At 39.6% G+C, this 11,800-nt stretch overlaps 1 protein-coding gene across 2 annotated transcripts; it reads right to left on the bottom strand.

Moving 5' to 3' along the window:
* Window position 1: 1 nt before the first annotated feature.
* On the bottom strand, window positions 2–11,592 carry LOC149019408 (uncharacterized). Of its 2 annotated transcripts, none has more exons than XM_089153418.1 (7): window positions 11,045–11,592; window positions 10,306–10,608; window positions 5,469–5,677; window positions 4,110–4,158; window positions 3,937–4,053; window positions 2,444–2,506; window positions 2–2,196 (listed from the first exon to the last, which is right to left on the bottom strand). In XM_089153418.1, the coding sequence occupies exons 1-7, from the start codon at window positions 11,210–11,212 to the stop codon at window positions 499–501; spliced, it is 2,607 nt and encodes an 868-aa protein (XP_089009544.1). In that variant the 5' UTR covers window positions 11,213–11,592; the 3' UTR covers window positions 2–498. The 2 variants fall into 2 exon arrangements, with proteins under 2 accessions (XP_089009544.1, XP_089009545.1); XM_089153419.1 differs by having other exon boundaries at window positions 3,937–4,026.
* Window positions 11,593–11,800: the final 208 nt, after the last annotated feature.

Here is an 11,800-nt window from a genome sequence, read left to right as displayed (position 1 = left end):
AGATTACAATTAAAAAAAAAAAACATTGTGTTGTTTTTTGTAACCAAAGTAACCATCAAAGTGGGTTTGCAGGCCCTAAAATAGGCAGCCAAAAAGAATCAGATCCAAAAAATGACTAAAACCAACTAAACATACCAGCGAAATCTAACAGACCAACCAGATTTTGGCGTGTTGAAATCTGGATATCCAGATTGTCTCGGTTATACCAAAACGAGATGAGATCTTCAACTATGCCCCCAACAAAAACAGGAGGGATATACAATATGAACAAATATTACAATGAAAACCCAAAACCCTAAGAACCCCAATCCTGTTTTTCCCTTTAGGGTATAAGGCTCAAACCTATCAATATATAACTTTTCACAACAGCAAAACTTAGGGGCCATAGACAAAAAAGAGACCTACCAATGTAATCTAACTCCAATGGAAACCCAGCACAGCTACCTCACTGCTTTACAAGGTTAGACATCATTCAATCAGCTTTCGGTCTCACTTGGCTCACTGCCAGGTAAGTCTCTGCCCTCCACCGGTTCGCCAAACTCCACGAACAGGCAAACCTTCAGCAGCAGAACTCTGGCCCCCATTATCTGTCTTTTCAACCAGTTCAGAAATGGTTTTGGAATTCCTTGGCTCCAAAATTGCAGATGCTGAGCCATCACCAAGACGAGCTCTAAGGAACTTTGAAGTCTTCTTCGGATGTTTGCTTCCTCCTACCTCATTACCCAAGCTTTGTTTTGAACCACCACCGGTGGACCGTGAATCATTTTGGTTTGTTGACCAAACAGGCTGTGAAGTGGCATCACTCAAACCCACCAGGTCATTAAGAAATCCTTGTGATTTTCCTTTGGACGCACGTCCATCCTTTGGTGGTACATCAACATCTCCTTCAGAAGGCTCATAACCCAATTGCAAATTCTTTACGGTGCTTATGACACCATTTGCTAAAGTTTTGGTATTGTTTGCATCCTCCAAAAACTTTCCCTTACCCTTGTTTCTGACCGAAATGTCTGATGAATTGCTCTTTGCATGACCCAAGCTCTTGCCTTTACCCTTTCTCCCAGTTTTCAAGTCGTTTAAGTGATCAGCACTGCTGCCCTCTCCACTTTGCTGAGTAGAGTTCCACATGTTGGCATGGTAGATTTCAAGTAAGTCTTTCTGCTTCTTTGGATCGGGACAGAGTCTAGCTAGCTCAGGAACTAGATGCGACAGTCCAAACTGCACAGCATAGGCTAGATACTCGACTGCATCAATCGTACCTTGACGATACTCAGCTGACATCTCTTTGAAAGCAGTGAATATGCTCTCATTGAATTCAAGGGCAGCACGTACCTTTTCCACCAAAGTTTTGTTTGCTGTACGGACATCTTCACACATAGACTCACCATCTTTTTGCAACTTAAGTTTTTGCGTTGCAGAAACTGGAGGAAAATTAACCATGGAAGAGTCCAAAGATCCTGTCTCTACTACATTAGGAGCTGATGCAGACTGACTGATCCTACCAGCACCACTTGAATTCCATGAACTTCCAGAGCTGGTTGATGCCAATGGTAGTCCATTAACTGCTGCTGGCTTAGCCTTAGTAGAACTTGCACCACTAGATGCTATAAGACCATTTGTTGTGATCACCTTACACTGGGAAGAACTAGCTGGACTAGATTGCGATACAAGTACATAATTACTTGGGGGCCTAAACTGAGCAGAACTACTAGCTGATGACCTTGATGCCGGTGCAGCCAGAGCAGAATTGAGAACATTGACTGTAGCATTGTTGTGGTGGCGAAGCCGTGCAGCCATTGTGGTCTTAGCAGTCCCTTTTGGTTTGTTAGGCTTCCGTTGACCGCTGCTTTGTGCCCGAGGAAGTGGAGGAAAAGATGATTCTCCTAAAGGTGGTTTTTTAGAGTTACGTCCCACCGCCTGATGGTGTCTTGCATAAGTCTCTGAATTTGTTGCAGGTAGTGGAGGAAAAGAGGATTCAGAGGTTTCTGGGACTCTTCCAAATTCAGTGCTCTCAGCAGAATCAAAAACTCGTGTACCCAGTGCAGGTTCATGGCTCATGTTATCCACAACGGGCATCTCAAAACTCACTTGATTCGCCAGTGAAAGTTGACCATAAGAAGAATCTGAATGGAATCCACGACCCCTTCCATGACGACGATCTTGTTCATTACTTCGCCGATATTGGAAGCTAGTTGGAATCTATGAAGATAAAGGAAAAGGAAGCACCATGCAATGATTTAAAAAAAAAAAAAAAGAAAAAAAAACCACACAATGTCAAGAAAAATCCACGGTAGGAAACTGTAAAAGCAAAGTTTCACTCAAGAGTGTGAAAAGCAATAGAAGTGACCATTCCTTGTTTTTTTTTACCAATAGGAAAACATTGTCACAAGTTTTACAAGCAATATACCACCTCCACTTACACAGGAGGTAGAAATCCAGCACATACCTGTAGCGCGGCATTCCGCTTGGAACGAGACATATGGCCACCATGCTCTTTAGCATTATGCCGCTAAAACAAATAAAGCAAAAGCAAATTAAAAAGATATTCCACAAATAGGAAAACTGACAACTAGTATAATATCTCATGAAATGCTAGAAATGGTCGTGGGTTTGACTATTGCTGAGGCATATTAATATCCCCATCCCCGGCTTAATAAAGCCCCTTTGTACCCCCCCCCAAAAAAAAATAAATGCAAATTTCAGAATGATTTGTACACACAGTAAAGAGGAACAATAGATATGACCCATGAAGGGCATAATTTTGATTAACCAATGTGTAAATGGTAATAATAGTACCCTGGGAACCAGACAACCAGTTTGATAACTAGAGTTAGAGCAAAATCAGAGAAGTACAGAAGAACCTAAACAGTGATAAAGTTCCCAAATCTTTGTCTATCATATATTGCATTTAGGAATCAGAAGGATCAAAATTCTATCATCCAGGCAGTCATGACACGACCTATGCTGAATTGGTCGAGATCCAGCTGTGGTTATGGGTTTCAAAGTAAGATATGTCGCACTACTAACTATACAATAAAGGGGATTGGCTGATATGAATCCATGATGTACGGTGCAGAGTGTTGGACTGTTAAAAAGAATCACATGGATAAACTCAGTATAACAGAAATGAGGATGCTAAGATGGATGAGTGGCAAAACTAGGATGGATAAGATAAGAAATGATCATATTAGAGTTGGTTTGGGAGTTGCTCTTATAAGTGATAAGCTTCGAGAAAGTCGTTTGAGGTGGCATGGCCACGTTCAACGGAGACCTATAAATGCCCCTGTACGGAGAAGTGATATAATCCATATTGAAGGAACTAGAAGAGCTAAGGGTAGACCTAAGATAACCTTAGGAGAAATGGTGAGGAAGGATATGTATAGCTTAGGCCTTGTATCTAGCATGGCCTCGAACATAATTGATTGGAGGGCAAGAATCCATGTAGCCAACCCCATTTAGTTGGGACAAGGCTTATTGTTGTTGTTGTTGTTGTTGTTGCTGATATGAATCCATAAACTAGGTAAAGGTTAAGAAAGTAATAAATAATCCATTTTCATCTATTATTAGCATCCTGGAAATTTAAGCATCAATTATGAATTTATGACATCATATGAGCTGCATACATGACCATATAAATGATAATCTACAATATATAGTTAAAAAGCCCATGGACTCAATATAACATCTATAGCTTATGTTGAATGTAGGCACAAATAATGATGACATGCCCAATATTTAAACCAAAAATTAAAATTAAAATTGTGACCAAGTGTGAGGATCCAAAACCAAATTCCCACAACCATCCATACACATACCACATGATGCCATATGCGACAAAGGTATTTTAGTAAATAAAAACACCAGATTTTGTAAGCTGCTAACTAAAAGATAAAGAAATCAAGAAGAAACTATATAACTTAGTGAGGTTGACTATGTCACCTTCAACTCGGATTCTGCTGGAAAAACAACGAACTTTTTGGAAAGGCAAGCTTCATCCTCGCATAGGAAATGCTCACAACGGAAATGGATCTGTATGGAGGCATTTAACAGCCGGCACTAAAAAAGCAAGGAAATCATCCAGAGAGAAGAGGTAAAAACATGAAATATCTTACCTCCAAATCATCATAATCTTTATAATATTCATATTGTCCTGGGTGTTGTCTGCAATTTTAGTCAAATATTTTGGGGTAAACTTCAAAACTCTTGAGTTGCAAAACGACCCATATTTTTTTTTTTTGGGATGAATGAATAATTAAATTAACAAAGGAAGAAACAACAAACAGCCTCTATACGAGGGACTGGAAAGAGGAAGTGAGACCCCAGGATACAACAATAAGCCTGTTCCTTGGGGTGTCATCAACCAAGGGAAGAGGAAGAGAAGAAACTCTAGCGACAACATCAAAATAGATGGCTTTCCAAATAATGTCAATAGAGCGGGATTTGGAAGCCCATCTTTCTAAGGTTGCACTCCCATCAAAGATGATGCATGGAAGCATTGAAAACTAGCTTACCGATCCGGTCACAAATGGAAGAACCTGAAAAGCTCTTCAAAACCCAAGACCAATCCCTAGCAAGTCCAAAGGAGCGATGCGAACAAGGCCAAATAGAAGCAAGGGCTTTTCTCCAAAGGGAATTGGAGAAAGGGCAAAGGAAAAAAAGGTGGGCAAAGTCCTCATGGTCGCACAAAAAAAGGGTATAGTTTGGGTTAGCAGGGATGTGACGGCTAATAAGGAAGGCTTGGGTGGGGAGGGCAAGCATGAAGTCTCTCCAAAGGGTAAGAGAATGGCAGGGGATATGACTTTTGAACCAGACCAACAGGGGCTGGGGGGGGGGAGGGGAAGGGGTGCGGAGGAGGTTCCAAGCTGAGGAAGTGGTGAATTTTTTAGAAGGGGTAGGGAGCCAAACTATAATATCATGAGGGGTATTTGAAAGAGACAGGAGAGAATTCCAGACTTGTGTGAGACAGGGGTGAGGGAGGGGAGTCCAAGAGCCATCAGAAATGAAGTAGGAAAGGGGGGGTGGATTTGGGAATACAAGAGTTATAGATAGTGTGGGGGCCGAGGAGGGTGAAAAGAATGCCCATCGGATGCCACGGGTCAAGCCAAAAGGAGGTGGTTGTGTCAGTGGAAATGAGAGAAGAGATTGTTCTGAGCACACGCGACCTAAGAAGGAGAAGCTTTCTCCAAACCTAGGAAGGGTTGGAGGGAATGGGGACGGTCCAAAAAGAGTCGGAATGAAGGAGGTGAGAGTGAACCCAATTGACCCAAACAGACTCCTGTTTGGAAACAATTTTCCACATGAGCTTGAGGAGACAAGCCAAATTGACATCAAAGATGCGGCGAATTCCCAAACCCCCTTCAAATTTTGGGCGGCATATAGCCGACCAACTGATGGGGTGAAGGAAGCAAGAGGCTTCTTGACCATTCCAAAGGAAACCACCATATTTTAGTCATTAAGAAAATAAAATTTACCTTTGGCATATATGACAGGTATAATGTTCGGTAGACATATGTGAATACAGCTCATTATCCCCATAGAATGGTCGCCTGCAGAACTCACACATGGGATGGCCCATGAAGCCACCTCTTTCACTTTCACTGCCATCCACTTCAGAGTCACCCGTGTTTATATGTTGATTCAACTGCAATCTAGTGTATAACTTTTGTTCACAGATAAAAATCTGATTCAAAAACCAAATAAGTTAGTCGTAAGTTGTAACTGACAAGACTACCTCAAGATGTGTGAACAGGATTGTTACCAAAATCAATATCAACATAAATATAAAAGCAAATGAATAGACTATTAGACTTGACTCCACATAGAGTATGCATTCCTTCACGAGGGAAAATATCTCATTAAACCATTCCATAGAAAAGCATAAAATAGATAGGACGAAGATCTAATGAAGAATATGGATATCTGGTCAGTTGTGAATATTCAGTGGAATTTCAGCCTTCTCCTTTTTAATGTTTGTGCAATGGGGGCCAGGCTGGTTATAAGACCTTACAATGGTTAAGTTGTCAACATGAATTAGTAGGCTTTTAACATTGCTTCTTTGAGTCCAAATAAGAGTCATGCCAAACACATGTAGGCCTGGATAATTAGATGTTCTGTAGTTAAACAATGTGGTGGTTTACGAATGGAAGTTTAGTGGGTGCACAAGGAAGTGAAAATCCAAGGTGATGACCAATAATTTTGCCCAAAGTAACTATTTCTGATAATCTAACACTGCCATTCATAATACCTCAAACTTTACTTGTTAATTTAACTTGAACTGCATAGATGCCTACTAATAATCTTTAGTTCTCTCACATTTTTGGACCATACAAGCTGATTACTCTCCATACCACAGCTGCACAACCCAACAAGTATCTCCAAACCATACAGTTGGAGTGAGGTAGGATTTGAACAGAATGGGCTTCCATGGAAAATACCACCCAGGTAAGTTTAGCAAAGTTGCTGTTGTTGAGTACTTGAGTTAAATAAATGGTAGTCAGATAATAAAAAGATGGAGGGCCTTTCTAGACCAATTGTATTAAACTCATCAAATACTTGTCAGTTTATATGCATTTAACGCATGCCCTGTTTAAAGTTGGCAGTGCAATCCTTAACCTGTATTTCCAAATTCTAATCTTCAGAGAAGAGGTTGTCAAGACACAATAGACCCAGGCTTAAAATGCATAAACAACGAATTAGGGAATGGTTTCTGAATGATATATGTGGAGATCAGCACAGAGAAGAAGAGCTTTAAGCTTTGCAAATGGCAACTGCAACACTAACTGAGAGGAGAGAAAAGGACTATCAAAGGGGTTAGAAAACAGAAAGGGTAAGACAAAAAAGAGGATCAACGGGAGACAGAAATATAAGGAAATCGTTGTGAGAGGGAAATATCCCTCTCGATCTGACGCTAGCTGGCACTAGCACTAGATGGAGAGTTTTCCTCATTGGAGTAGAACTCCTCTTCAAAACTTCTGTTTTAATTATATTTTTGTTATCTTATCTTTTCTATTTTGGTTTCCTATGCTGTGTTAGATTAGTTCCCACATCAGCGTAGGATTAGTTATGCTATTCCTATTTGTTGTTGTATTTCTTTTCCTACTCAAAGTAGGACTTACTCAAATTATAACTATAAATATCCCATTGGGGCCTATGAATAAATCATACTTTATGAGTAAGTTGGGCATGTGTGATATTTATAACCCAACTTTGAGGGGGAGTTTTGTGAAAGGAAAATACCTCTCTCGATCTGACACTAGCTAGTGCTAGCACTAGATTGAGAGGTTTCCTAGTCGGAGTAGGAGTCCTCTTTACAACTCCTATTTTAATTATGTTTTTGTTTTCTCATCTTTTCTATTTTGGTTTCCTATTCTGTGTCAGACTAGTTTCAGTCTAGGATTAGTTTTTCTAATTCCTGCTTGTTTCTGTATATCTTTTCCCACTTAGAGTAGGACTATTCTAAGTACCCCATTTGGGCCTATGAATGAAACTTTCTGAGCAATAATCTCTCAAACTTACAACAGAAAGAAAAGAATAGAATCTGGTAACAAGGTGTCAAAGGAAATGAGAAGACAGAGAATGCAAAGCCGAGGGAGAAGGGAGAAAACTAGAGAGAAGAAAGAGAATCTTGGGGAGAGAGAAGAGAAAATCCAACTTAATTTTCAAAAACAAAATAATTCCACTTGTTATCCCATTTTTTGGGAATTTTTACAGTGTTTAACTAAAAGAAACAACCAGAATTCTAATCAATATAAACTTCCTAAACTCGTACACTGCACGGCTAGCTAATCTACAGCAGTGCAATTATTCCAACCTCTCTTTATTTTCCCATGTTAAAGTTGAGCGATCTACAACCACCTTGAACCTGTGATGCATAATCATCATCAAATTGGGCTTCTTTCCTTAAGAATAGCTTAGGATTGGATAATATATGTACATGGCCTTTGATTTCATGGGTTTATTTGTAATTGACCAATTTGATGGGCCTAAAATAGAGATAGAAAGCTGGGAAACGGGATTTCCTTCATTGATTCAGTTTTGAGTCCTGTTTTAAACATATTTTCTCTATTATGTCAGTTTCCTAATCAGTTTAGATTAATTAGTAGGTTAAGGATTAGGTTTTGGATTAGGCCTTCCCCTTTCAGCATAGAAGTCTATTTTGAGTCCTAATTTGAATTTGAAACTACGTCAGCCAGTATGGCTATAAATATAGATGTAATTGCTCAATTGAGCCATGAACTGATGAATTGAATTTTGAGTTTTCTTTATTGCTGGTGGTGAGGTTCAATGACACAGCATCTCCCCCCCCCCCCCTCTTTTTCTCTTTCTGTCTCTCTCTCATATGCAATTTCTTCTCCTTGTGACTTAAATTTTCTACAAGACCAAATCTTCTTATCAACAATTCAACAGACTGTTCTTTTCTAAAACTGCATCCCCATCCCCAATTCTTCTTTTAACCTTCTCAATTTCTTTTTCTTTCTATTTTCATTTCCTTAAACCCTCTAAACCTATCTCCAGCCCACACTAACCATTAGAATCCATTACAAATCCATCCCATAGTCTATACCTATCATTCCCTTCTCCTTTCACACCTACTCTTCTATTTTTCTTGAATTTTTTTTTTTTTTAAATTTGGGGACCCAAAATTCAAGGTCATACCAATCTAACCATTAGATCTGTCCCAAACATTAGGCACATCATCCCCCCCAACCCTAATGACCTTCAATCCTAATTTGAGCCCCTACAGACCAACCAATCCTAGGTCTGCCCATCCTTGTTACTGTCACCCTATTTCCCCTCCAAAATCAAGAAATCTGTTATCTTCCCAGTCCACCAATCCAAAATGACTGGCACTTGAATAGATTATTGTAAGGAATAAAATATCAATCCCTTTCAAGTTTCATTCAATTTCCCTAAGTTTTCATCCCAGCTCAAATCTACCCTATCTCAAAGAATCTATCGACCTCCCATGGGATGGGTCAAGTATCCTTGACACTCTAAATATTTTTTTATCTTTAACCATCAATATCCCATCAAACAAGCAAAAAACCTAGATAAGAAACTAGAGCACAACTATTAGGAATCAATTAGGGAACAACCAACAATGAAACCTAACCGAAACCATAGTTTTGGGCCTGGAATTCAAGTCTAGCCATGGAAGCTAAAGCCCTATTCGAGCAAGGCTGCATCAACCTGTATTCCCAGTTTCATTATTAAGGAGGGCAAAGCATCACTGATCTGACAGCTATATGTCCCTTACACCCAAAGGTAGCCATCTCTTTGAGAAGATGTACTAGGGTAGCTGTTGCTTGTCCTCAGTTCCTTGTCCTACAGCAACCATCCTTTCTGGCAGGAGTCCATCCTACCCATTTTGATACCCAGCAATGAATATCATCCATCCCCACAATGGGGTAGCCACATGCATGCACAGGTTATATAGTAGTTATTTTTTTCACCCAAACATTCCAGTTGATGGCCAAGAACAGCAGCTACAATAGAGCTGGTGCCAGTTGTGTGAGGGCAGCGGATCAGGATTGGAGAGCAGCTGTCTACAACATCTTCAGCAGTAAAGAATACATCGAATGTAGGCCAAATATACAAACAATAAACATGTAAGGCAAATTAATAGGACTGGGTTTTTTATGGAAGTACATATGCAGTTAAATTAACTAAACAGAACTCTAATCCTTCAAATATTAACGTATCCCTTGAATATCATTTAGAGCTACATCTTTGGGAATCCATAAAACATTTTAATGTGTGATTATCCTGATGAATATTTGGCTAGGGAAAAAGGAATATCTGGGATTGTGGCTCCTACGCCAAGACTCCATCCCACGAAATGAATGCCTACCCCATGAAAAGCGGAAATCACACCCCTTGTTGCTTCTCCCACTTGCACTCCAATGGGGCCTTGCACTGGTGCACAGAAAACTCTGACATTTATTATGAATTTAAAATATTTTCTTTATATTTAGTGCTGAAGGTTGGGTGGTCAACAGAAACAGTACACAGTAAGAGATCTTCAGTATCAACTACACACTATAAAGTATGCTTTGCACATATTTCAAATTAAACCTCTATGTTGTTCAAATATTTCAAGTTACACCTTTACTTAGAACTCAATTGTTTTCAACATATCTTTATAATATTACCAAATTCGAGCATCAAAGTGATCCATCACACAGATTTGCAACTAGAAAATCATAGTTTTCTTTTCCCTTACAGACTAGAATGAAACTGGTCTAAAAGCAGTATGAATCGATAGCAACAAAAGCATTATCTGTAGGTATTAAAGCGTACAGATCTCACCTTCCTACCTTCCAAGCAGAGACCACATATAAACAATCTATGCCAGTGATATAAATGGTTTTTCAACTGCTCAATGTTTCTAAACTCTCCCCTTCTCTTGGAACCGTCATTCCCTTGATCCCCCATCTTGTCACAGACATTGCAAGAGAGCCGACACATTGCTCTGATCATTTTGTAATAATCCGAATCATCAAAATAAGCTTGGGTGTCTTCATGGTAATGATACGACCCAGCTTGACCCTCCACTGAATCAGATGGGAAGACCGAAAAATCGGTTATCACCCTTGTATAATCCCCTAGAGCCTGAGAAGCCAACAAAAGCAAACACATTAAAACTAATAGGAAAATAGCGCCACTAATGGAATATTGGTAACACTAAAGGAAGAGGGAAAAGAACGGCTATAGTTCTGCAGAGCTCTCTCCAACACCTTATTTCTTATGTTAAGTACTAGTAGCAGATCAATCAGTGCGCAAACATTAGTTGATGATAAAATGGATGATCAAGATGACCATAAGCAGCCAAAAAAACCTCATGGTTAGCTCCACATGAAAATCTACAATTGCGAAATTGCTTCCAAAAAACGAAAAACCCAAACTGCAAAGAAGAGGTTAGGAACCCAGATACCCAAAGTATAGAGTTTCCTTTGTCTCTCCTTTTAATTGAATAAAGGAAAAACGGAAAGAGAAGTACATGAAGAGAAACCGACAAGTAAAAATTTGCAAAACCAATAAGCAAAACCTTGGTGATGAAGACAATGTTGCACTCGGTCTTGCAGATGCAGCAACGGCGATCATCACAAATGAATCGAAGTCGTGTGATGCAGGTCGAGCAGACGTCGCGATGACCGCATGGTCCGTAAGCGACCCATTCAAGAGGCTCAGCACAGACAGCACAGCAATCATCCATCTCCAGGAAAAGGAGTGATAGAATCAACAGCAAAATAAGAAAACACTCGAAAGAATATTAGAAGGAAAGAGGAAGATCTAATAAGTCACTCGGGAATTCAAGATTTGCAGGAAGAAATTCATAAGCTTTCTTTTACATATCATTCAACAGCAGGTGCAAGTCTGCAAGACTTAGGTACGGGAATGGAAGACAGAGGGAGCCGAATCGATCAAGGTTTAGGAACCAGAATCGGATCGACATCCATGATTCAGAATCGGCGCAGGAAAAAGTTAATTGGGTTGGAATTTGATGAATCGGAAACTAGGAAAGCAAAAAGCTTTTGAAGGATCAGGATTACCACGCTGATTCATTTGATCTGATTCCAAATAGTGGTGACCATTGGTAGGTTTGGGTTGGATTTTTAGGGCCTGTTTGATTATCTTAATCTAGGTGATGTTACATACATGCTTGGATGTAAAATATTCATAGATTCATGAAATTCAGGGATTCACTATTTTGCCTAAAAACATGATTTTAAGCTATTCTTAGGTATTGAGTGAAATTCATGGGTTCTACCCTAAGTATAATAAAATGAATGAAATTTGTGGA

Source organism: Hakea prostrata, chromosome 4 (genome assembly GCF_041222555.1).
Source record: "Hakea prostrata isolate BN-2017 chromosome 4, UWA_Hpros_2, whole genome shotgun sequence".
NCBI lineage: Eukaryota > Viridiplantae > Streptophyta > Magnoliopsida > Proteales > Proteaceae > Hakea > Hakea prostrata.
This window is presented reverse-complemented; position numbering and strand designations above follow the sequence as displayed.